General features: G+C 41.9%; 1 protein-coding gene across 4 annotated transcripts; it reads left to right on the top strand.

The window, feature by feature from the left end:
• The first annotated feature begins 650 nt into the window (after positions 1–650).
• On the top strand, positions 651–27,154 carry LOC308130960 (fibulin-2-like). 4 transcript variants are annotated; one of them, XM_080497505.1, is made up of 17 exons: positions 651–731; positions 2,792–4,213; positions 12,186–12,300; positions 12,680–12,809; positions 15,010–15,211; positions 16,026–16,244; positions 16,981–17,091; positions 17,643–17,741; positions 18,547–18,678; positions 21,438–21,572; positions 22,852–22,992; positions 23,313–23,441; positions 24,018–24,143; positions 24,628–24,744; positions 24,836–24,964; positions 25,339–25,462; positions 26,060–27,154. In XM_080497505.1, the coding sequence occupies exons 2-17, from the start codon at positions 2,878–2,880 to the stop codon at positions 26,415–26,417; spliced, it is 3,603 nt and encodes a 1,200-aa protein (XP_080353631.1). In that variant the 5' UTR covers positions 651–731; positions 2,792–2,877; the 3' UTR covers positions 26,418–27,154. The 4 variants fall into 4 exon arrangements, with proteins under 4 accessions (XP_080353631.1, XP_080353632.1, XP_080353633.1 ...); XM_080497506.1 differs by lacking the exon at positions 18,547–18,678; XM_080497507.1 differs by lacking the exons at positions 22,852–22,992; positions 23,313–23,441.
• The last annotated feature ends 485 nt before the right edge of the window (positions 27,155–27,639 follow it).

The raw sequence follows: 27,639 nt of genomic DNA, 5'->3' as shown, positions 1-27,639 counted from the left end.
TCCCTGTCATTGATTAGTCAAGGGAGACCCCTGAAACAAAAGTGACCACTGGCCTCAGTGCCCCATGTGCCTGCCTGATCAGTCTAATCATTGAATGAGACAGCTTTTGTCTACATTCTCACTGGTGACTCACTGACCCTCAGGATTAAATTTGGGGGAGAAAAAAACCCAACTTGAGGACTACTGATGAGATCAAGTTTACGTGTGTCTTTTTGGGTGACTCCTTTGTACCATTTAGTATATCACATTTGAGTAATTACTGCTTTAATACAGTTAACTCGTAACCAAAATGCAACAGGAGCTCACAAACACGTGATTTCTAATACCGCTTGTATGAGTTTGATTTATTACTGTGGTTTGCTGGCATTGCAGGGAGAGAGGGCTGATTAAGATGAATCGGGGCCGTAGTTTTCAAAGACAGCTTTGCCACAAACAAACAGGGAACAATTCAGTTATTTCTACCACACTATTATTCTTGTTTGATATCAAATCACAAGTGGCATCAATTTATATTCGTATAGTCCTGTTGCATTTCAGTGAAAAGGAATACATGCATCTTTCCACAAGAGTTGAAACATTTTCAATGGGAGTTTGTCCCGCCCTCAGTGAAAAAGAAAAAAAGAAAAAAAAAGAACAGGCGCTCCCAGCCTCCCAAGTCGGAGTCAATGCTTTAACTTTGCGCACAAGTTTGTGTCAGACGCACACCAGCGCTGCAAGATCACGACTGCGAGGTAAGCGACACACGTTCCACACGAAAGAAAAATCACTCCTAATGATATTTAAAGTAGCGGCTCGTTGAGCACTTTCAGTTTCACCTGACAAATTGCACCGATGTAAAGTGAGTCCATGTAAACGCTTAGATCACAAAGTCTAGCCTTGTTATGGTTTGGATAGAAGATAATTTCACTCCATCTTAGTCCACGCAGGTTTATGTTGTGACAGTTCTCTGGAATGAGGGTTAAATGATCAGTTGTGTAATCCTAATGTGGGGGTCTGCGCCTGTGACGTTCATGTGTTGAAGTCACCTCCAATCTTCAAGTGTTCAAGTCTAATCCATCCAAATATTGACTTATTTTCTGGAGCCTGGGGGGGATTAAGATGAGCAGAAAGTGCTCTTTGCACGTGCCTATCAGAAGGATAAAGGTCAATCTTCGACTACTGTGGAGGCAACGCAAATAAGTGGCTGTGATTTTGTAGGACAGTGCCTGAACTGATAGCTGAACAAACAAGACAACTCACTATTTTTCCACAGTAAACAGCCAGATACAGGAGTTTAAAAGTATTGGATCTGTCTCATGCCCAGTCACTCTGATTTCCTTATCACATGGCCTTTTTTTTTTTACTATGCTGAATGTTCCCTTTCACATCCTGTGAATGCTGCAGAGAAGTGGATAGCTCAGGTTTTGGTGCTTTTAGGCTGAGTTCAGTCCTGTTACAGCACCATAGCAGTGGGCCTGGTGCCAGTTAAACACTGCGAGATCTGGTGAAATGATTTTGTACCCACAGCACACAAAGACATCATTGACTGTGTAAATGGAGATGCATTGCACTGTGTTGTTCTGAAGTTAAGCCTGAATTATGTAAGAAGACAGAGCAACAGATTTATTTTCATGACATGTAGGCTTTTGTGATAACGGCTACATTTCATTTTATTCCTTTAGAAACGCTGCTTTGCCTATTTTCCTCACAGTGAGGTAGATTCACTTGAAATACCCCGACTTTTGACAAGAGTTAAAAGTCACATTTGAATACGTGCAGAGACTGTATTTTCTTCCACTATCTCAATACCTCCAGGAACAAAAGTGTCTCTGGAAGAAAAAGTAGTGTTTAAGCACAGCCTATATCATTTGCCTTCTGCAACAGCTTCTTCGGGGGGGAATCATTTCCAATAGAGTCTGGAAGAAATGTGATAACAGAAAAAAAAAACCTTGGAATGAGCAGCAGTGAAATTGGTTAGAAATGTTTCAGCAGGAAGTGTCGAGAGACAAGTTGGTGATGCAAAACAGTCCGAAGTGAATCTTTAATTTTGAAGCAAACTCTTGAGGTGGAGATGTTGTATAAATCTTTTGCGGCTGGCACAAATGTGCGCAGTGAGGGGAAACAGGAAAAGTGAAATAGAAAACACCTGCTTTTCACTATGCTCACTGATTTGAAGTCACATCACTTGCTGACGGGATCAAACCTCACACTCCTTTTCTGCACTGTATGGCAGAGAAAAGGTTGAATTGACTTCATTCAAATACTGCAAAAATAATAACACCTGAAATGTGCTTTTTTTTAATAATACCTAGGACAAGTAAATAAACCAGCAGTAGAGCGGTTTTAAACAATAGTTTGTATTCCACCAATAATTTTCAGCAGACATTTGTTTCCCTTTAGGGAAACAGACAGTTTGATGAGATTACACTACGTGAGTGGATAAACTCAGATAAGGAGTTCTCTGTGCAAAACATTCATCACATATTTTTGGATGGCATTGTCACATAGGGGAGGATTTGTTATTTCAGCAGTGTGTTTTCAACATCTGAGACTATTATTGTAAATATTTTCCCCAGTCAACCATTGCAGTGGCCAAATTTCCATTTGCAATTAAATCTAAACCACTGCTTTCATTCATCACAGTGCCAAACAAGTATGCACGGAAAAATCTACATTTGGCATGGGGTCAAATCAAAGCAGACAGGATTTTAGGTAGAAAGAAATTGCTTTTGATGATACGGATAACAGGGCACTATTGCTGAATTTCAACATTTCACTATGAATATGTATTAACTACTGTTTACTTTCACAGGCCAAAACAACCAAATTCCTTCTCGTCTGGGACAAAATCTCATCTGAAGAGACGCTCACTTGGAAGAACCCTACTTATTATGCGCAATGACCATTCCCAGGGCAACATTGTTTTTATGCTTGACAATCCTGTGCTTGGATGTGTGTCTCAGCCAGAATGACTGCACAGGAGTGGACTGTCCTGTGTTGCAGAACTGCATTGAGACAGTTTTAGAGAATAGTGCCTGTTGTCCGGCCTGTGCACAAAGGGGCTGCACCTGTGAGGGTTACCAGTACTATGACTGTGTCCAGGCTGGCTTCCGGGAAGGGAAAGTCCCACAGGGGACGTCTTACTTTGTGGATTTCGGAAGCACCGAATGCTCCTGTCCCCAGGGAGGAGGGAAGATAAGCTGTTATTTTATTCCATGCCCTGAAATTCCTCCCAACTGCATTGATATTTTACGACCTGCGGATGGATGTCTGCAGTGTGGGCGTATTGGCTGTGTCAACGGCAACAAGAAGTATGAGGCAGGACACTCCTTCCAGATAGACCACTGCCAGGTATGCCACTGTCCAGATGAAGGTGGAAGGTTAATGTGCTCACCCATCCCTGGCTGTGACCCGCATCGTTTTAATAAGCCTGTATGGCCAACAACCACCGAGAACAATAAACCATTGAGAAACACTGGCAGCCGTCATGACAGCCGACAAACGAGTCCCACACAACAGTTTTCCAAGCTGGCACTGGAAAACACTTTACCACTGTATAAGCAGGACCCACCCAGCTTTGCAACAGGGGATTACGGCTACACACAGCCAGAGTCGACGTCTTCCACTTTTCAAAATCTGGCCCAACCACTGGAATCTACTACAGTACCACCAGCTTACCATGAGTCAAGCTCCACTACCTCCAGCTCTCATGATGACAAGAGACATGAGCCTCAAAGCCCAAATCCAGAGAGGAGCCACGAGGATGAGGTTACACAGAACATGGATCCAACCACCACAGGGGCTCAAAGCAAAACATCAACATCACTTACAACTACAGCTACACAGACAGAGGCCACAGAAGATCCTGGGCCACAGCAGGAAACCACAAATAACAATGACAGGAGCAGAGCGGTGCAAGAGACACTGAAAGACGCAACGCACAGTGTCCGATCCAACCCAAGAGGCAGGCACTTTGGCCCGAACAAACAGCGGCAGAGCAGCCGTGGCAGAAATCAGGGGAGCTCCCATTTGGTCAGCCATAAGGGACAAAAAAATGTGTCGGCTGAATACAGGCAGCCACTTGGAAAAGAGCAACAGGGTTCATTCCCCACAGTCCAATTCAGCCCCACGAGCAGAACTCCAGTCAGGATGAAGGAGGATCGCGCAGAGCCTGAAAGACAACCTCAAACCCTCCACAACTACCAGCCCCAGGATGGGAAGGAGGATGAAGAAGGTAAGGCAGCATAGATTTATTATCTATATATCACCTTAACCTTATACAGAAGCGGTACTCTTTGAAGTGTTAAATAAAAAAAACAAAAAACAATTGAATTCAAAAGAAAAGCCATCCACTCCTCCCCACTCTCTTCATCTGGTAGAAGGTCACAGTGGGGCTGTGGTATAGTACAGGTGACATTTAGCAAATGGCAGGGGACATGCTAGACAGGTTACCAGTCCACTGCAAACAAATCAGAAAAGGTGAAACAAAAAGAAAAGTTTGAATGATTCATTCAGCATCAGCATGCATCAGCAGTGTGATGAGACGCAGACACATTTTTTTTTTTTTCAGAGGAAACCTTCATTCTCTGTCTCTCACTTCCTGTCTTTTGAGGGGGAATTCATAATCACTCTATTCAGGCTGGCAGGGATCCAGGAAAAACAATTGTTCGAAAGTCTGTTTTCCCAAGATAGTATTTATCCACCTTACTCGGAAGAGAAAATTACTATATCGGGTATGTAGTCATTTTCCTGCATTCAACTTGAGAGAATGCCCTTTTTATTTCTCCAGAGGTTTGTTAATAACATGTAATATTAGGCCTGGCATCATTTTTTTCACCATTATCATAACCTCTAATGTGTTCTGTATGAGCAGTTGAATTTGTGACGACCCCCCCTGCTCTTTTGCCCCTGTAAGAAGACTATTCCTATCTAAATCCTTCATGTGATTATCAGCACGTTCTCCAGCAGATCAGCTCATCTTCAGGGCTTACAGTATAGGCCAATGTGCTGCAGGCACTGGGGTGAAAAGCAGATGATGAAGTGATTATAAGGATATCTAGTTGATTAGTTACACATTGAGCTGCACAGCGGTGAAGTGATGTCTCTTGTTTGACTTCTGGCTTGGGAGATCCATTTTGCATGTGCATGTTCTCCCTGTGGTTGTGTTGATTTTACTTCTGTGTAATTGTTTCCTCAGACAATCACGCATTTGAGGCTTATTGAGGATGAACCTTCTCCGTAATGTGCCCTGCCTTTACCTATAGTCAGCTGGGATCAACTCCAGCGCCTCTTGAGTTGTTAAGATGGAAAGTTACACTGCGCTGTGAGGTCAAGTTAAAAGTATATAAACATTAAATCACCCCATAAAACTCCTGATCATAATTTCACTTCACTTTTTGTCATTGAGACATCATATTTTTTTTTTGTAACAATCAAGTGCTATGCTAAGTTGCCCCCCAAAAAATTAAATGGTGTATTGACTTTCAAGACTTTCTTGTAAAGCAGATGAACTAAATAATACATGTAAAATGTATCTGCCTTGTCTTTAACAAAAAGAATAATTGAAACTGAGTGAGGATTCAGAAAGATCTTTCTCAATTGTGTTTTTTGTCCAGATAACTGCAAAGTTGAGTTGCGTTGTTAACCTACTTTACAACACAGTGATTTTTGTTGAGACCTGTCCGAACTTTTCTTTCCTTTCAGCACCTGGCCCCTAAAGGTATGTGTAGTTTAGGCCAAGTTCATCCGGAGGGACTGGATAGGAGGAGAGTATACCTCCAGAGGTACAACTGAAGTTGATGTGAAAAACAAAATAAAGATGTAAACTCTTTAAGCCTAGGGAAATACGAATAATGTTAAATAAGTTATTTTCTTCTGTCATCACAAAAAAACCCTGAGAAAATCGGACAAATGAAACTATTTTGGACTATTTGTGTGTATTGCATTGCTCCCTCCCTCGATGTCACATCTTGTTAAGTTTTTGACCCCAAAGAGGTGGGCCTGAGTTCAATATCTGAAATGTAACCAAGTCAATGGTGCAATTTTGTAATGACTTACTATGGCAAGCCACTTTTATAATTGAATGGGGATGGACTTCTTCTGGAATTTATTTTCTTATGTGTCTTGTGTATACTGTAGTTGTATCTTAGAATGTCACATTGCAAAATAAGTTTTATGAATTATAATAGAATAGTCTAGGAATCAGCTCATGTTTAAAAAGACAAAAAACATAGAGGCTTATTCTTCAAAACTGGTGAGGCGCCTTTTTTTTTTTGCAGGAGAGAACGTACGAGAGCCCAGAATAAGTAAACATTACCAGAGTGATGAAATTTTTTTTAGCAGAAACAGGAACAAACCCAATTCATAAGAGCCTTGAATAATGGTTGTTTCAGTGTCATTAGCTGAGGATGCAAAAGTTATTTGTACAGGAAAAGAAAAATCATGAAGACGAAACACTGGGGATTTTTTTTTTTTTGCCAAATATAAATGGGTTTCCTTTACTGTGGAACACGGCCGAAGATAAATACTTTTTTTCTTTTTTTTTCTGTCAATAACTTGTGCTCATTTGCTCCCTTTTCTTTGCAGCCAGATGCAGAGGGGTGGGGGGTGGGATTGTTTAGGCTTTCTGATGTTTGCCTGACTGGGTATAGGATTTCTTGGGGGTTGTACCTGTGAGCGGCATAATGCCCATGTGATGAATGAGACCACTGTTATGGCTTGATTGCCAGACGCTACTCAGTGCTCCTTCATGAGCCGGTGTGATTACCCATCTCCCGCGAGGCTGCTGGTTTCCCAATGTTCCCATGTAATCACCTCATCTGAAACACACCTCCGCGCAGTCTCTCCTCAGCAAACTTTCCTTTCTTCTTTCCAAATATCAACCACAGCAGTTTGCTAAATTACAAGAATGTTAGACAAAGTCGAGAGGAGGCAAAAAAGGATGAAAAGGTTGAAAAAAAAACCAACATTGTCTGAAGTGAAGTTCAATAAACTGGAAATGCACTTTGTTTTATCTACAAATCTGTCACAACATGCTGCACGGAGGAGTGGGATGAGCGGATGTATAATTTTCATGGATGAAAAGGAGGGTTACTTCCACAGCTGCCCATGCAAGAGTTCATATCCGAAATTACCACTGCTGTAGTTGGAGGAACACAGTGAGCAATGCTTATTCAGTGCCTCCCATTTCATTTCCAGTCATTTAGGCATGTTTCCCACCCACCAATAGGGCCTTACTAAAAAACCGCCCAATCCACATGTCACCCATGCTTATAAATAAAAAAAAAGCTTCTGCTCCAGATGCAAACCACACATAAAAGACACCCACAGCATAAGTAGAGGGAGATTGGTGATAAAATGTACAACGACAACCGATTCGTCATGTGCATAGATTTAGTTTAAAGACATGTCATCCAGGTAATCAGTCGTGATTTTTCCTCCAAACACAAAACACAGAAAACCTTTTGAAAATATATGCATGACTCATATAATGACGTCTAATTCAGACAATAATTACTTTGGATTTACTTATGTAAAATCCAAACTACCATTTTTGGTAATGGAAGTTACCGTGTTATTTTTATCTATCATGTCTACAATCAGGCTTTGGATGGATTTCCTCTGGGAAAGTTTTCCGCGCTCTGGCCTGTGAACACACCTTGGAATATATAACACATAACAGGGCAGATGGCTGCAGGTTTGAATTACAAGATTGTGGAAAATGTCTTGAGGTCATGAAGACCCCTGGTCAAGTCTGGGATTGAGGGGCTTTTCTGTGAAGTTTGCCTGTTTTCCTTGTGTGAGTTTCCACTGGGTACTCTTCAGTTCTCTCTCACAGTCTGAAAACATGGGTTTTAGGTTACTTGGTGACTCTGAAGTGTTCGGTAGGCTGTCTCTGTGTGTTTGTCATGTGATGGACAGGCAATCTGTCCAAAGTGTAACACGTCTTCACCCACCGTCAACTGAGGTCAGCTTCAGATCCCCATGATGCTGAGTGGATCAATCACTATAGAAAATGGATGGATGGATGAGTTTTTGCAAGTGTGAATCTTTCCATTCATCTTCTACACGAGTGACTCTCAACTGGGTCGTGACCCATGATGTTTTAACGTGTCGATGTTAAGATAAAAATCAATGCCGCATTGTCAGATCACACTTCTTAAGAAGTCACAATACAAGGCATTAAGATAATGCCTTGTAATGTGAGTTGACAACTGTCATTTCAGATTTTAGAAGAAGACCCACAAACTTAGTTTACATTTGCTGCCTGAGCATGGCAGATGGCAGGTATGATGCATAATATGAGAGATGACCTTCATTAAATTGAGGCTAATGGAGGACAACGAAAAGTCAGTGTTTTGTGCAGTGAGGTGTTGGCATGTTAATGGAGGGAAGCTACAAAAACTCAACCATTTGTTGCTGTACTGAATCTGAGTAGAAAACTCTTTCATTACATATTTGCGCATGACAATGCAGCAGTCTTTTATAGAATACAATAGAATACAATAGAATACAATAGAATACAATAGAATACAATAGAATAGAATAGAATAGAAACTTTATTGTCACTGTGAGCAGTACAATGAGATTGAAAAAAATGGCAACCCATCTGTGCATCAAAAAATCAATAACAATACAAATAAAAATAAGAATAGAGAAATACAAAGCATCACTCATACACACACGGGTATATCTCGCTGTAGATAAACTGTCCAATCTATAAAGGTTGGGATTACTGATATGACAATTTGGGGGATTTTGTTCAACATTGAACTTGCTTTTTGTGTGTGTTGACATACTGTAATCTCAAACAGCATACATTTTAGTTTGAAGGTTTTAAGAAGTTCAATATTGTTCTTGGCTCATCTCCAAGGTGTTACAGAGGAGCCTGAAGCCAGAACAGTTGACAGTCCTCTAATTTGTTGTCAGCTTTGCTTAAGATAATTATAAACTGTTCATACAAGTCAATTGAAACTTCTTTGTTCAGATGTCAAGGTGAGGTTATGTTGTAGATATATTTGCATTTGCTCACATATTTATAGTGTTGCCTCTCAGACAATTCCGGGCCTGCAGAGCAGTTGTCCTGCAAGTGTTAGGTCTCTCACAGGTGCAACACACCTGAATGCAATAAGGGGCTCATTATTGGGCTCTTTTACAAGCTTGATTATCGCCTCAACATCAGATTGAGGTGTTCTGAAGCTGAGAGAGAGCTAAAACGTGCACTGGACACTGGCTCTCGTGACCTGGATTTGAAGACCCCTCCTCTAAGGGATCATTGGTTCTGTTGTCTTATTTGTTCTTTTCGCTGATTGGTGTACTACACAGCACTGCTCCCACGGGTCATCAGTGGTATTACACCATTTGCTAAGCATCAGTAAGCTCTTTGGATGAGTACCAAATTACTTATCCAAAATGGCTCCGTCTGTATCCGTCTGCATATTTAGCATTGACAGGCCTTTAGGGTGTCAGTGCGCTGGATCCAATCCCAGCTGGCTATGGGCGAATGCAGGCTACAACATAGACAGGTTTCCTGGACAAATACCAAGAAATAGTCACACATACTCACACTGACACGTATGGGAAATTTTTGAGTTGCCATCTAGCTTTAAATGCATGTTGTTGGACTGTGGGACGAAACAGAAGTACCTGGAGAAAAGCCAAGCATGCACTGAGAACTCAAAAATCAAAACAGAAATGCCTCCAAGCCCACTAACCCGGAATCAAACTACATTCTGCATATCATGTGAGAGAGCTAACCACTACACTTCCACCAAAGGGAGATGTAATTGGATTGGAGATGAGTGTGTGAAACCATCGAAGCCCCCCCCGAGGCTTTCATCATCCGGCTGCGACCCTGGCTCAGACTACAAAAAGACGGGTCACACGATTGCTGGCTCGCAGTCTCATTGAATTCAAAGCAAAAGTCGTCCATAACCGAGACCTGAATTGACTGTTTTGTGAGTGAAGTCATGGCGACTGCAGGAGAGCCCTCCCTGTTATGTCACATCCAGCTGTTTGTGGACAATGATTATGTGTTTTCAAAAGACACGAAATCATTTCAAGCGCTCAAGTTATAGCTTGAAAAAAGCATTGTATCACCTCCTCCCGAGCTCAACACCGGCCTGCACCACACTAACACACATACAAACACAGACCTGCTTTAAATCTTTCAGCGTTTATCATCTGGCGTGTTCAGCCGCACCGCTTTGTATGTCGGGGACCCCTTGGCATGCGCTGTTAGTCATGTCCCGCTCTCTCCAGACCACCTGCATTGTAAATCACTGCCAGGTCCACAAAGGAGAAGACACATGAGCCCTGATTAGTGGCAGCGTGCTGCTTTATGGCACCTCCAGACATGTTAAGAGTTGCCCCTTTTGGTTGTTATTCTTGCTCCATATTTTCAGAGGGGGCGACGTCACCAGTTGTGGATTTGCACTAAAGCAAAGCATCTGGTGTGAATGTCAGTCTAATGGACCCATATAACGACGGGCTTGGATCAGCGAGAGACACTCTTCAGCCACCTTTTGAGATCACATCTCAGGTTTCTATTGTGGAGCCACAATAAATCAACTGAGTTAATTAGTGTACGGCTTCATCGAGTAAGTAACTGTCAGGGAAGGATTATCAGTCAATCAGGAAGAGGAAAGGAGTAGATTTATCATGTCTAAAATAGGGCACCTTTTTTTTTTTTAATTACTAGTAGCTATTTTAGTGACGACAAAGTCCTTTGGCCTCGAGCTGTTTGCACTTCGCTTCTGTATACGTCCCACATACTGCATAAACACATGCAGCGAGTTTGTGTTTATTCAGGAGAAGTGAGCCGTTTCCACCTGGAGAAAATGAATGGGAGGGATGAGAAGGCGGGAGAATAATTAGGTACTCTGTCTTTTAATATACATTCACGCATGTTCAAAGAGGCACAGATACTGTAGTTATGTATCAAAGAGTCATTGTGACTTTCATGGTTTAGATTCCCCATCTCTAAAACTTCCAATTATGTGCGCTGCAGCAGTCTCTTGCTCAGATGTGAGTAATTGCTTCGTTCTTATTGTGTAGGTAAGGTAGTTAAACAAAACTAAGCAGACATGGAATTTAAATGTAAGCTTTTACTTTTGAATTTTTGCTTTCATTTCCCTGTTTTTGTCGTTTTGAGACCTCTGCACTTGTGTTTGGCTCATATAGCCTGTGGACCATGTGAGAGAGATCAATTAGATTTTTAATAAGGTTTTCCATATAATTTTTAAATTAGCCAACCCTCAATTTCACAGCTGAAGACTAGCTCAAGAACTGCAGTGAGGATTGCTGTTTAATTTAACTTACATTCACCATCCCCAGAAGTTGAAACCCTCTTGCTTTGATGATTCTGTCTGCAAACACAAGACTGGTGTTTGAGTTTGAGTCACCTATCTATGTTATTTTATTTTATGAAAGTGGATAACCAGTCAAGTATATTAGGGTTGCATAATAATGTGAATTTAAACAAATATATAAATTCAAGTTTTAAATTATGTTTTTTCTGTCACTTGAATGAGTTATAAACACTTCAGTTACAATGATATGACTATGTAGATTCACATGAATATATATATATATACACACACACACACACACACACACACACACACACACACACACACGCACACACACACACACACACACTTATGGTATGGTGAGGCAGACTGAGAAGACGTGATTGTCTTGAGTTAAGTCTTAGACGGTCGCGTGAAGGCTACAAATCAACACAGGAATGCACTGCCCTGTTATTGAAGAAGCACGTATACATTTTCCTCGTAAACTAGACGATGTGTTTTTGCTGTCTGCTCCCTGGCCAAGTTTGAAATTAAGTGCTAATTTGTTATTCCTTCTCCCTGTTCCACTCTGTGATTAACCAGCATGTAACATAAAATACCTTCATTTTTTTTCTGAAGTTATTTTTTCAGTCTTAAGTTTCTTACTTTTTCTTACAAAATTGATGCTTGATACTAAAACAGACCTATTAGTTGGAGACGTGCGTCCCACATAAGAGAATATTCAGTTGCATTTCAGATATCAGTAACCTGATTTTACAGCCTTTCGCATTGACAGGAATCTTGGTTGCTAAGTGTTGCTAATGCAGCTGAATTCTTGTAAACATTATTTCGTGCGATTACTCTCAAACACAGGCTGCACTGAGCGGGATAAATCTAGGTGTTTGTGTTTCATTACAGTGTCTGCCAAGGAGCTGGTGAGGACCTGCTGTGAGACGGGGGAGAAATGGGCTTCTGCTAATGGCCACTGCAACAACATGGATCTGCCCACAAAAGACAAGCACTCCATGTGCTGGTAAGGCCATTATGTAACGCCAATCTACCTCATTAGATTTGATATCTTGGTAAATCCGAAGAGGATTAAGGTGATTGTCTTAAAAGGCGAGGAAGCAATAACAACACAGAAGTGTTCACGTGTGTTTAATTGGGTGTTTTCAAGCTGGCCCAAGTGCACTTTCATTCATTTCCCTTTGGGAAACACAGAGATCTCCCCCAAAAAGCTTTGATTGGTAAAACAGCAAGATTTTCATTTCATTTGAATTCCCAGTAACTTGAAAACACACTCCATTGAGCTCTCTGGCAAAACTCACGAGGAGTGTTGTTGTTGCTTCAAGGCCACGGATTCAGTCCAAACATTTTTGCAGTGGTTTCTCATGCGCACCTTTCCCTGCCAGGACTGCACAGCAACAGTGCTGCCTCGGCTCCCTGAGAGAAAGTCGGTGCTTGGCTGGAATTAATGCAGCCAGAGTGGGAACTCAGTGTGAGGAGGAGGCCAGCAGTAAATGCGGGATTGATTCCTACAAGGCAAGTATCAGAGACCAGGCACCGCGACAGAGGGCAGGACAGTTCACTGGGCCCAAACTCAAACTTTGCTCTTGTCCGTTTCACATCAAGCTAAATGAATACAGTATTTACTAATTGAACTATTTAATTCTACATTCCCTGTGAGGATTACTGCCGGGGTGCCAAGTCTCTGTTATTTAATTATCTTATTTAAAAGAGACAAAATGATTTAGGCCCTATTACAAGTGAAGACTCCCACAGTCATACAAACTCTGTTATCTTCAGAGCAGAACTCCTCAATTGCAAATGTTAGATGTCAGCGTTTCGGCTCCTCTGATAATTGATTTGATTTGAAAAGCAGCGTTGGTAGATTGGTGGCCATTATTCCTCTCAGTGAGGGTCGTGCAGTGATTATTGTGTAAACACTGTTTGTTCAGATTCCCAAAGCCACTCACGTGCCGTCCGACCTGTGATGAAAGTCACCACCTCACTGGAGAGTTTCGAGACACTTGAGCAGGCTGAGGCCATTACTGACACGATTGTGCAGTACAGCGGTTTAATGTTGCCTTTCACCACTTTTCTGAGTGACCCATGTAGTTTTACTGATATTATGTCACCTCCAGCCATGCTCCATCACAGCGGTCATTACTTCAGTTTTATGTTTCTCCAGGCCCCAGTGAGCTCTCCGAGGTGATGTGGCTAAAGGCTGCAAAGAGGAACAGGGAGAGAGTTGCTCTAATTCAAGATTTGTAATGATGGCAGTTCAGTTCAAGGAAACTCAGAAATTGCAGCTCAGTAGTCTGCAGTGATAATATTAACCTCAATATGCTAAAACCGGTGGAAATAACATAATTCAAATACTCACGCAGAGATATTATTGGACTTTATTGAGCATATTTGTTTCAATGGTTTAGTTTTATTCATACCTAAATACAAGTTGTCCATTTCATTACTTTAAAAATTTAAAGTTGCGACTGCTATACACATGATAATATTAATTCCTATTATAATATTCTTATTCATTTTTATCTTATTTTTTTGTTGTCAATAATGTGATTCTTTTTACAGACAAATGTATCTGTACATTTTCAATTTGCATGTACTTTATTGTTTGTCAGATAAATGTGCTTTGAGCATCAATAATTTAAGCAGTTAAACTGAAATAATTGTCCGCTATTAACAAATCGATTCAGCAGGGTTATAAAGTCACTCGCTATAAGTAGATCTTGGCAAATGTACTTTGTACCTTCACTGAGAAATTTTTTAAGTAAGTTTACATGTAACTGGGTACAATTTGGGAAATTTTATGAGAAATTGTAGACTTTTCCATCGGCTTTATTCAAAATAGGTTCATACAGGCTGGAGCTAATCCCAACTGACTCTGAGTGAAGGCACAATGCACCCTGGACACGTCACCAGGCCAACACAGGGCAAACAGAGAGACACAGACACTCACATTTGCACCTACGGGCAATTTACAGTCACTAGTTTACCTCAAATTGATGTTTTTGAACTGTGAGGAAGCCCGCGCATGGACAGGGAGAACATGCAAACTCAACTCAGACAAAAACTTTTGCAAATGAGAACTAAACACAGAATTTACACTGACTCTAATGAGAAATTCATTAGTTTTTGAGTAATATGAACTCAGTTTGACCTGATGATGAGATCCAAGGAGACAGTGATTCCCAAAAAATATTTAAAATTCATACCATGCTTAACAAAACCATCAGATCATTACATCATCTAGTGGCAAAGTATTTTACTTTAACCTCAAAATAATTCAGTAGGAGGAAAATAGGGAAGATTTGTCATCTTCAGGCTATGGCTCTCCTGTGAGGCATAACAGTTAAATTCAGGAGATTGCCAGGCAGAGTGCCATTGCATTGGCATCTTCGATTTCAACTTAGTTTTTTGTGGTTAAAAATCTCACCCTATCTGTCACATTTTTAGACGTTTTTCTAATATAGAACTAACAGAGCCACTAAGGGAAGAGCTCGGAGCGCATAGACCAATAGAGCTGCAAGATTTATTCTTCAGGGAGCAGAGTGGTTTCTGAGATATTTCAGCCTGCTGTAAAGTGGTGTAACAACTGCCGTTCTTTCATGATTGAATGATTATGAGAAATCGTGCATATAGTATGAGTGCAGTATGTGTCGCGGCTTGCATAGCACACGTGACGCACGACAACTTGTTTCAAAATTCTTTGTTTGAACTCCAGGAGTGCTGTGGCTGCTGCTCCCTGGGCCTGCAGTTCCGCAGTGAGGGGCATCGCTGTGAAGCCCACCAGTACCTGGGTTTCCATTGCAGACACATCTTTTTAACCTGCTGCGAAGGAGAGGAGCGAAGGACTATGGATGAAGATGGCTGGCACACTGTCAGAGAGAGACCAGCTCTGGACTCCACTTCACCACCCAAAAAAGGTTCGGTGGACAAATGTTCACAGTCAGAAATACACACTCCTGAAGTGTAAGTGAGACGAGAGAAAGGGGGGGGTGCTGGAAGGTGGGACATGTCAGCGGGTACTGATTGAAAAGACAGACAATTCATTTCCATTAAACTCGCAGTAAAAAAGAAGCACTGCAGAAAGCTCCCTGGATTCATGTGAAAAATGGTGCACACTATTGGCATTGTAGCCTGGTCACTCCATGTACCATAATTACTCGAGATCTAGTATCTGCCTGCCTGCCTGGCAAGGCATTTTCTTCTGTTCCATTAAATCACTCTGTTGTTGGACATCGTCTTGCACTAATTTAGTTTGGCTGCTGCGAGATAAAGAACTTGGCTCATATCAAATTTATGCTGACACAGTTTTTTTGAAACATGATCTGTTGTGTGATCGTGGGTGATTAGTAACATTTTGTTGAGATTTGTTTTTTGTCTTGTTTTTTTTTCTCGAGTTTTGACTTTCATACAACAATCTGCCTACAAAGTAGACAAGCTGTAGCCATATCTGCGAGTGTATCTACTGCGTCGTATTCTTCTTTGTGCTTATTTGTATGAGCTTCATAATTTTTTTTTTTTGGGGGGGGGGTGAATGAGTTTGCATGTGATGTGCTTGATGTTGTGCACATTGAAAAACAAAAAACAAACAGTACAAATACAACAAGAAACAGAATCATCCATATCCATGCTGCATATCTCCCTCAGTTATTTATGTGCATTCCCAAGGTGTTTTCCACCTTGTTGTGTTTCTACTTGTCTAAACAAAAGCAATTCTCATCTTTGTTCCTTTAGTGTCTGACAACCAATACCCGAAGGAGGCCTTCTCCATTGGAGAGGAGCAGGATGTGCAGAATGGAGTGGAGGGTCCTGTTGAGGTGGAGGACATGGATGAGTGTCTGATATACGAGGGCAACATCTGCCACCACAGATGTGTCAACACACCAGGCTCCTTCCGATGTGAGTGTTTCCATGGATACGTGCTGCAGGAGGACGCTTTCACGTGTGCACAAGGTAAAGTGACGGCCGCCGATGTCACTTTGTCCCACGGTGGTCGCAGACATATACATTGTTTTAAATACACAGTCAAGCTGTGTTTACCATTCAATGCCATGTGGTGTATGATCTCCACACGCAGCATAAAGATTCTGAATTCATTTGTTTACACGTTCACTGGGTAGAATTTTTCTGGGCGGTTTTACATTTCTTCCTGTCTGCAAGGCCTGATACAGCATCATGACAATTATTCTATTCGTACACTAACATCCTTTTCCTGCACTGACAGCAGTCCAGAAGCACTTCAGCTGGAAGAAAAACATTTTCACTATTAGTTTGGGGGTTTTTTTGCTCAAGAAAGGACTTAAAGTTCTGCTCAGATGTAAATTTTTGAGTTGTTTTTTTTTTTTTTTTGTCTTCGGGTAATACAGTGTGACGTACCAGACTTTAATCAACAGTGGCTTTTACCAACACGAGCCTGTCTCAACAGGATACTAATGCCAGAGTTCTCAGCAAATTACAGTGAGGGCTGGGGCTCACTAATAAAACCAAATGTTTGTCTGCAGGCAGTGTCTTTTCCTGTCTCACTTCCATTGCTGTTACAACTTTCATCTGCTGCCACTCGCCTCCTATAGTTGGATGAAAATGCAGAAGGACTTGGCCTCTAACTAAGACTGCTGGAGATGGAGAGGCGGAATCCGTGATTACAGTGTAATTCATTGCTCCTGTGTTGACATTATTCATGTTCATGCAGAGACGGTGGATGAAGAGAACAGTCTAAAGGAGGTCGACAGAGCGGCAGCGAATCCCACCTCACCACTTCCGCCCCCCACCCAGCCTGCTGTCCCGCTCAACCCCTGTGAAGGTTAGAAATGCACAGCTTAATCATGGTGGAGGTTGGCTTCAGGGCTGACAGCTCACAATGAGCACTTTCATTCATCCTTATGCTTTAATCAGAGACTGGAACATACATCCTGTTGCAGCTGAATATGTTTCAAGGAGAAAGTGACAACGGCTGGCTGCCATACATTGACACGCTCTTATTTCCTACTCACCCTTTCCATAAAATGCGAAACGGTGCCACAAACACAAAGCATAAGCAATGATTTGGTGCTGACCACTCATTCCTATGAGTACCTCATATCATAATGTGTGCACGGTCACATTCCCTTGCTCTTGTTTTGTTTCCATGACTCGTAGGGTGGAGGTCCACCACACTGTGGACCGAAACCATAAAATACAATATGACCAGGTCAGGGATCAACCTGGACGAAAAAAAGGAGTCAGCATAAAGCAATGAGTGATCTATTACACACACACAACGCTCTCCCCTGTTTCTACCTTCGTACTGCTTTGAGGAATAGCTGAGCATGACGTTGTAGGTATTTGACATCACCATTCAGTGTTATTTTCCAGGAAACATCTGTGAGCAACAGTGCACCCCAGTGGGAAGAAGTCCTCAGTGCTCCTGTTTACCAGGATTCACCCTGAGAGCGGATGGGCACTCCTGTGAAGGTAAAACCTGGTTATGATACAGTAGACGTTTTCTTACATCACATCAGGGTCGCATGTGGAAATCATAGACATGATAAGCGACTCACCATTTCAGCCCTCGTAACAGTTTTCTTATTCAGGCAAGGGAGTTTGGTTCCAGATGAGGAGAGTTTCTTGGCACGGCGGTCTGAGACTGATTTGTCTCCTTCTCTCATCAGCGCCTCCAGATTTGCAGAGGAGATTCAGCCCTAATCCCCTTCACTCTCAGCAACACACTAAAAGTTTTCATCTTGCTCCTGAATTTACTCTCCCCCAGAGGGATTATCTCAGTTATCCATGCATTATCACAATATAGTCTCCTGACCACATACCATATGTACCCATTATTTCCTCTCACAATGGTGGCGGACTGTGTCTTTTTATCATGAGGCCGATCAGCGACTGCTGTATGTGTCTAAGCTGTCTCCCAGGGGATATATCTTGAAGTTAAGCCACATCCACTGGCCCATCTCCTGCGTGACAGCAGCAAACTGTGGCAGTTGGACAGAAAGCAGCTCAGTGTGGTGACAAATTTCTCATTGTGTGGGGGTTTATGCCCAGTGGCCTCGGCTCTAATCTCTCTCCTCGAAGAGGGTCCAACCTGTCTCTTCATTCTGCTCCAAAGTGCTGACTGTTCCACACAGGCCACGTCAGGCTCGGCGGCTCTTTGTACATCTTGTCTGCTGCTTTCTCAAACCCATTCTATTCCAGTGCACTTGTCATTGTTTGTTCCCTTTTCTCCCACTCACACACAAATGCCTCAATTCTCTTCTTTTCCACCATCCAGACATAAATGAGTGCTTGTCTGCGCGTGCCTGCCAGCTGAATGAGCGCTGCGTGAACACTGCTGGGAGTTATGTCTGTCAGAGAATGATCACCTGTCCCCCAGGATACCAGGTCAACAATGACATTTGTGAAGGTACATTACACCTTATCAGCGTTAAGCAGCGTCAAAGTTTTCCCTTCCACCCACAGTCACTCGTGTTGTAAATGGCAGCGAGGGAACACTTGTATTGTCGTGTGCTCACAATATAAGGAAAACTCATTGTTCAGGCACAATTGCTGAAAGTTTTGAAGACTTGAAAATACATTACTTTTAGTGCAAATGTAGCATTACATGTGAGCCCAGAGGACAAGAGGAAATTCTGAAACACTGGGAACTAAAGGGCGTATATTCTCGGGATTTCTAGACTTTTTGCACTCATTATGAATATACAGTTTTTTACAACTACGAACTGAAGCATCTTTGAAAGGGCTAAATATCCTGCTGGATTACTCTTTAAGAGCATACATTCATTTTGTATTTGTGCTTGTGCTTGTAAGCAAAGGTTTAATGAGTTATTTCCATGCTAGATATAGCAAGGTATGGTGATTGCACGCGTTTGACAAATGAAGGACTTGTACATATAATTAGATACTGTATATGGTGTCAAACTGACCTAACACATTGGTGTTAATGGGATTATGAGGGGTTTAAAACAATAGCGTTCTGGATTGTCTTACAAAAGTATGTTTAAGACTTAAGTATGTGAGACTGCGAACTACTACTCAACTATGCCCATCGACACTTGTAATATTTGCTTACTCTGAATTGCATCTGGAGCTGCGTCGCTGTGGGCGGCGCAGTAGTAAACCTCTGAGCATGACTCATTATTTCTATGCATCATAAATTGGTCTCATTCATAAAGCAGCGGCAGTTCACCTGCAGAGGCGCCTCGAAGATGAGTTGCTCGAGTGGTTTGCTGCTGTTTTTTTTTCTTTCTGTGAGCTCAGGAAAGGAGACTCTGCTAATCAGCATCCTTTGCAAATTAAAGACTGTTCAATCAGGCAAAATGAGCATTTAACAAGAAAGAACTTTGAAAACTTTAAACATGTGCTACTTCAGGCCAAATGAGAAATCTGAGCTGTGCACCTACATTGTAATCGACACAGTCACAGCTAAGGGAGAAAACAAGGTTTTTTTTTCCTATTATCTATAAATAGAAAGTCTCTGTTAGGGAATCCATTGTTTAACTTTGCATCAATACCCACAGTCTTCACAATGTGTTTAAAGATCTATAGCGCATGCTTACCTTTGTGAACAGAGACAGCACCAAAAAAAATTGATTTTGCTTGAAAAAAAACTCAACAAATTTCGAGTTTCTCCAGCATGAAGTGTCAATCACTTCATTGTATAATTTTGGTTAATGTACAAATAATTGTAGCAAAACAAAAAAAAAGTAAAGTGGTTTCTGCAGCTGAGTGTTGTGTACATCCACACCCTAAACTACTGCCATGACAGAACTTTCACTCATGACAAAGAATGATATTACAGACACAAGCAGCTGAAGTTAGATTCCTCTGCAAGGTGGCGGGTTTATCTTATGACAGAATGCGGAGCTGCACCTTCTGGGAGTGGTTGAGTTTACAACTGTTATTGAAGGTCAAGCAGACACGTCCAGCTGCAGCAGGCCCCGAGGTCTGCAGGTGACCTTGAAAATGACTGGAGGAAGTTCAATGGAGCAGGGTTCTCTGGGATACTTTGCTTTCTATATTGACCCCATTGGGGTCCCATTAAAAAAGACGGATGCAAGGATCCATCTCTGGGTCTCAACCTCTGCTGTAGTGGGCTTCAGTTGTAATAGGAAATGGTTGGATATCAATTTTAGCACGGTTATTCTACCATCTACATTTGCCCCCCCAAAAGAGAGAAGTCTATAATAAAAAGGGCTGTTATACTTTCCTCACTTAATATTGCCTTTGCATCCTTAGTGCAAGGCTGTTATTAGAGGCACTGACAACAGGAACAAAGCGTCAGGGTCAGTGGGGTTAAATCCTGTAATGAAGTAGCAAGTGGACTCTTTGACCTTTCGGGGTTTCTTGGACCGTCACTGAGAGGGAAATGTTTGCCAATCGCTCACATTTATCTTGCTTCCTGGTTTTTCTCCCTCTGTCTCCTCTGGTGTCAGATTCGCTCAGCTTTTTGCCAACTCTGCCAGGTTTGTGTCAGTAGCAAGATGCTCAATCTCTGCTGTTTGGAGACATACCCTATATCTACAGGGCTGCCTGCCAGAGCTGGTTCAGGCCTCTGTACAGCAATTACAGCAGTGAAATCTTGCAGGCCTGCTTGAAATTGTAACGCTTATGCATTATTCACACACACGGATACACACCACACACACTCGGACGCATACACACAGGCACATTTTGTGATCTTTTAAGGCTGTTATTTCCCTCCAGCCTTAGTTCACACTATGGTAACAGATGTGGAAGTTTGATTGGCAGGAGGTAAATGTCTTCGTAGGCAGGTGTTGGAGGACTCTTGGGGAATATACTGCAATGTTCACTCACACACTGCACAGGAGGGAGGATACTTGTGAATTCCGCTGGTTGAATTCATTAGACATACCCCTCTAGTTGAAATAATAAGCTGTCATTCAACCTCTTCTGGTTGTATCACAAACTTTAAATATAGATAAGGTCCCTAAGTTGTAATACAATTATTTTTGTCTTGATGAACCTCTCCACCACTGGCTGTGAGAGCCCTAAGACAGAGCAAAGAAAGAAAGGTCTGCAACCTGCTACTGAACCACAGTGCCATCCAGTGGTCTAAATATAACATTTCACGTGTGTTCCATTATTTGCAATTCACAAGTTTTTCAGTCCTCATTAACTCATTCATTTATCTTCGCTTCACAGACATGAATGAATGTCAAGGAAGCCATAACTGTGGAGTTGGCTTTGAGTGTGTGAATACAGAGGGCTCATTCAGGTGCAACCCTAAACCTCGATGTCCTTCAGGCTTTAATCAGGATACACAGGGAAACTGCATAGGTAAGAAAATCCTTTTTGTTTCATTATACTGGGTCACGAGCTGTATTAATCACTGTCCATATTTCTTTTTTTTTTCAAACAAGACAAGTACTAATATATGTACATTTGTATACAGGTGTTGATGCCAAATTGTAACTTGACATCATTCGGTACTGTTAATTCAACCTTGATCCAGAGAAGCAACTATAACTCCATAATGTATACGTAGTTTTGTCTTAATTCTTAATCTCACCTTATTATTTGCTTACAAAGGTGTGTACTTGGACTTTTAGCCTGAGTGAATCATCTCACCCTACCGTCTGCTCCCGCTACTGTTACACTAATATGTCAGTCTCCTCCTTCACGGCATGAATCTTCTCCAGTTTTCCTCTTCTCTTCCTTGGCTTCCTATCTTTTCCGTAACTGCTATCTCTCCTCAACATATGTATAAACCATCTCAACCTTAATTTAATCCCCAATTCAGTAATTGAGATAATGTTGATAAGTAATTATATTATTTTAGGTATTCCAATATATTTTTTTAGGATGCTGCATGAAGAGAATATACTAAATATTTCAGTATTAGTGTTTAGAGGATCACTTTGGTAACTGAGTTGTAATTACATCTAATAGGTTTTTCTGTGTTGTATTTCTCTCAACACAAAAACTATTTAACATACACCTTCAATATACATAATATTAAGTCATATACATTTGTGTAAGGGTTTTTGACTGCAGACTGTCTCTTGGAATTGCTGTTTTGTTCATACTGGTTGAGTAAACCGGGGTAGATAGACAAAGAAGAGGTTTCTCCGCAGGTGACTTCGTGACTGTGAAGATTAGGAGTTGCACAGGATTGCAGGTGAATCAGCAGACTTGCAGTGACAGAGGGGTTAAATGCCACACAGACAGGAGATCAGAGACGTTGCTGTTAGGGGCTGCAAAGGGGTGGATAAAAGCCAATCCTCTGTCCTCCTCCAGTACAAACTGATGCTGTGGAATTAGCCCCCAGGGGCAGGAACTGGGGCATGTTGAGGCAGCAGACGCCTCTATAAAAGAGGCGTAAAAGAAATGCTCTGAGAAATAAGAAAACTGAGAAAATGTCAGACACACACACACAACAAAGTCATCCAGGGGAATGCAACTGTGTGATGTGTATTTGCTTTGAAATCACGACACGGCATGGCTGAAGAGTTGCGCTCCAGCCTCTTGTGCCTCATCTCTGTGCCTTTGGGGCCTTCCTCTTCTTCTACCTTTCTTCACCTTTATCTCACTCACTCTATCTTTCTCTCTTTACCAGACATTGACGAGTGTGACGCTTTGACCCAACCCTGCAGTTCAGGTTTTAACTGTATCAACACAGTGGGATCCTACATGTGTAACAGGAAGATAATATGTAGCCGTGGCTATCATGCCAGTCCTGATGGATCCAGATGCATTGGTAAGATTTGGAGGTATTACACATGAAGCATGTATAATCAGATTTGATACGCAGACTCATGGGGAGCAAAAGCGAGAAAGATTTGAGTTCGTTTTTTTTTTTTTACACATAGTATATAATGTTATTTTACTCTCACAAACATTAAAAAATAGCGAAAGAATCACCTTTTATTCAGCGAATTTTGTTTGACACTAAACTAAATCAGTAGGAAGAATTTACAACGTTGCTCCAATCTCATGTTATTTGAGACATACTTTGGAGTGTTTTCATATTATTGCATTGATTTCTCTGTACTTTTGCAATCCGTGTGCCTTTTCTAGATGTGGACGAATGTCAAAGCAACCTGCATCAATGCGGAGAGGGCCAGCTGTGTCAGAATTTGCCTGGCTCCTATCGCTGCGAATGCCAGACCGGCTACCAGTACGACTCCTTCAGGAGGACGTGTGTTGGTACGACAGACATGGCATATATCAGCTAGGAACAAAGCACTTGCTGTAGAGGGAAAAAAAAAACCAAAACATGTTTTAATCCAGTTCATTTCTTTTTCACTATCTTCTTCTTGTTCTCCCACCTTCTTTACACACACCATGGCCACATTTCTTCTTTGCGTGCCAGCTGTGTTGATGCTGTTTATTATTCTGTGGTGAGAGTGCTGCTGCTGTTTCCCAGCCTCTGCTGCCGGCTGCTCCAGGAGCCACTGGGCTACTGATCACGTCTCTTGCTGCAGAGGACTGCTGCTGCTGCTGCTGCTGCTCTGTCTGTTTGGGATTCACTGTGTTGTGACTCTCATAATAATGGACTCTGCTTAAGTGTTTAGACTATCAGCAGACAGATGGTCCCCTTACATCACATTCTCATTGACATGAACACAAGCATGCACGGGCATGCACACGTACGCTGTTGTGCAGGGCAACAAACCTTGCGCACGATTGCTTGCACACGTGCGCTTGCACACATGGGTGCAAACGCACAAACCTAAAATACACTTAGCAAGGCATAATGATGCTGCTTCTCCTTCCTCTCAGATATAAACGAGTGTTGGCGCTACCCCGGCCGGCTGTGTGCCCAGACCTGTGAGAACACCCCAGGCTCCTATGAATGCTCATGTACTTCTGGTTTCCGCTTATCTGGTGATGGCAAGAACTGTGAAGGTGTGTTAATGTCTTGTCTGAATGGGTGTGTGTGTGCATCAGTGCGCACATGTCGATGCACGTCACTGTATGTTTTTGTGAATTTGTGTGTGAAAATATGTACGTGTGTGTGTGTGTGTGTGTGTGTGTGTGTGTGTGTGTGTGTGTGTGTGTGTGTGTGTGTGTGTGTGTGTGTGTGTGTGTGTGTGTGTGCATCTGTGGGTACATGTGCGTGCGTGAGTTTTATGGGCCACCACGTCTGCGTGTGTGTGTGTGTGTGTTGATAACCAGAGCACGTTCTGAGCCGATAATGACGCTGGCCTGTACACAGTATGTTGTTGAAGAGTGTTGGGTGATTGATGCACCGCTGTGTTAGGCTGTAAAAAAGAAGTTAAAAAAAAACCCTGAAACATAATTGGCTTAATGAGAACATCTTGTTTATGTGTTGGAATATAAATACTGAACATCCGTTTGACAGTAATAATCTCTAACCTCTAATCTGTAGATGTGAACGAATGTCTGGCGAACCCGTGCAGTCAGGAGTGTGCCAACATTTACGGTTCATACCAGTGCTACTGCAGACAGGGCTTCTACCTCCGGGAGGATGGGCACACCTGCGATGGTGCTTTAAGTTACATTACAATTTTTGACCTAACTTGCTTTGTCCACATTTCCAGTTACATTTCTCATAATTTATCCGTATTGTCTCCCAGACATTGACGAGTGTACCCAGAGCATCGGCCATCTTTGTACCTACAAGTGTGTGAATGTTCCAGGCAGTTATCAGTGCGCTTGTCCTGAATACGGATACGCCATGTCTCCAAATGGACGATCTTGCAGAGGTAAAGACCCCCACCAAAGAAAAGTTAAATGCATGAGGCATTGTACTGCAGTCTATTCAGCACAAATGTGCCTCTCCGCTCTGACATAGATCTTAAAAATGACTCCACAGCCATTTTGCTCTTCACAGGGTACAGTAATTGTTCTGCTCAGATAAATATAATTGGTAGTTTTACAGTGGTGAAGTAATTACACCCCTCATAAAACTTTATTGGCTAAAAATCTTGTCGTGCTAATTAATTTTTTTTTTTTTACTTCAGCAGTCTTTGCCCCCATGAGGAGGATTTTGCTGAAATTTCTATTATCCTGTAACTAACGTGTGTTTTCCCCTCTCCAGACAGTAAACCAGCCCTTGTGCAATAACCGTGTCTTTCAGATATTGATGAGTGTACCACGGGGGCCCACAACTGCTCTTTAGCAGAGACTTGTTACAACATACAAGGAGGATACCGCTGCCTTTCACTCAGCTGCCCACCCAACTACCGCAAAGTGTCCGACACGTGAGTATAAGCATCAGTTGAAGATTAGAGTTCAGTTCATTTTCAGGCCTTGACGACTATATTTAATATTTTTGTCACATGCCTTTCACATTTGTACATTTTCATTATTCTCAATCATTAAATAAGTCCGAGTGTGTGCGTATGCGTGCATGCGTGTGTGAGCTTTTTCTCGAAGGACGCATGACCAGAAGCCTGATGAGGGGAAAAAATGGTTTGACAATGTTTTAACTCTCGTGTTATGCTGGGATTTGTTGAATGATTATCCCTTAACATTTCTTGATCTTCCCTCTTGGATAAAAAAAAGAGAAAAATCCATATCTAAGTATCGAGACTGTCAGTGATATGTACATATTCTTTCCCTTGAGAACTGAATGAAAGGTGAGCACATTTCAGAGGAGGCCATCATGTAAGTGCATCACGATTTGCTGAAACGCTTGTGGGAAAAAGCATAATCACATCCAGAGGGGATAAGTGAGGCATGTCGGACCCAGAGGAAAGCAGATACATTTAACTGTTGCCTCTGGCCTTTACAGGGTAAAATGGTTTGTTGCTGAGAACATGTTTTCCCTCGCATTACCTTTGCTGTGTCCCACTTAGGCGCTGTGAGCGGATCAGCTGTCCCAACTATCTGGACTGTCAAAACTCGCCCCTGAGAATCACCTACTACTACCTCAGCTTCCAGTCCAACATCGTCATCCCTGCTCAGATCTTTCGCATCGGGCCGTCTCCGGCCTACGCCGGAGACAACGTCATCGTTACCATCACGCAGGGAAACGAGGAGAACTACTTTAGCACCAGGAAGCTCAACTCTTATACGGGCGCCGTGTACCTTCACCGACAGGTTGAGGGTCCCAGAGATTTCCTGATCAACGTGGAGATGAAGTTGTGGAGACAGGGGGCGTTCACCACTTTCCAGGCCAAGATCTACGTCTTTATAACCGGGAACTCGCTTTAACGGCGGGCGTGTGCTGCAGACAATATGGACCTTGATGCAGTTTATGAGGACTGTTCACGTCACTATTTAACAATGCCACTGTCGAGCAGGATGGATTCTTGTAGTTATTCTTGCTGTTCAGTTTAAGTTAATTAAGAGTTATTGTTATTAGAGAAGTGGGAATATGTCGTGAAAAACATGTTTTTTGTCAACTGTTTTGAATATAATTGCATGAAAACCATGTCATTTTAGATAATTTTTTCCACTCAGTGTGTCATTTGAACATATTAAAGTCTCAATCTTAACTGTTCACCCCTGGTAGTTTGTCGGGTTAAGACACACCTTGAGTTTTGTGTGACTGGGGTTTAAAACCCAGTTGCATAATGAGGAGAAACTAAAAGCTAGATAAATCTCAAGGACTTCCTGTGGTGATCCCCTGTAAGAGGAAGCAGCTTAAATAAGGTATCTGGATACAAAGAAATAATTCACACCACAAACATATATAACATTCAGTTTTGCTGAATATTGCAACCAGATGTGAGTAAAATATAAAAAGAAAAGACAATGAGCCAGTTGCCGCCAGCTTTTATGTATCCTAGTTTCGTCTCATATCATACTTTTACTATGTGATGTAAAAGCTTTATTGTTAAAGTTTTATAGAACAGATATATGTTGTCACTCTTGTACTCTGCACTGCTGCTTTTGTTTTTAAAAACTAATTTAATGTTACTCTGTGTGGTGTATTTTTGTAGCCCAGTAATCAGACATATTATGAATGGATGTATCATATTTCTATGTTAGATTTCTGAACTTTTAGTAAAAGATTAAAAAGACCCACGTGTTTTCCTTTCTCAACAGCTATGAGAAGCATCATTTGTTCAGGATATGTGTATTTTTTTTTCCCAATATTTGCTCAGTTATTTCCGCTTATGAACCAATTCATCCTAATACACTGTCAACATTATTCCCCAGTGAAGTAGTTATAAAATGTATAATCCATTCAAGTCAGGGCACGTCTCAGAGTAAATACACATGCCTGTTTACCTTTTCACACCTTGCTAGTGAACCCAACGTGATCGTCATTTGTCATCACTCGCCAATCGATGCAAATTCATTTTATAACATGGTACGATACAAGCAAAGGCCCTGTAATGTTTTATTTGTGTGGTAAAATGGTGGTGGTTTTCTTGTGTCGATGTGTAAGGTCCTGAAGGCTCAGCAGCTCACAGCTCATCTGCACAAG

This window comes from Blennius ocellaris, assembly GCF_963422515.1.
Source record: "Blennius ocellaris genome assembly, chromosome: 5".
NCBI classification, from domain to species: domain Eukaryota; kingdom Metazoa; phylum Chordata; class Actinopteri; order Blenniiformes; family Blenniidae; genus Blennius; species Blennius ocellaris.
The sequence above is the reverse complement of the archived record's forward strand: the minus strand, read 5'-3'. Positions and strand labels throughout refer to the sequence as shown.

Coding starts and splice junctions, on each gene's coding strand:
- LOC308130960 (XM_080497505.1), top strand. CDS start 2,878: ATGACCATTCCCAGGGCAACATTGTTTTTATGCTTGACAATCCTGTGC. Junction 17,742..18,546: donor GGATGGGCACTCCTGTGAAG/GTAAAACCTGGT, acceptor TCCACCATCCAG/ACATAAATGAGTGCTTGTCT. Junction 25,463..26,059: donor TACCGCAAAGTGTCCGACAC/GTGAGTATAAGC, acceptor TGTCCCACTTAG/GCGCTGTGAGCGGATCAGCT.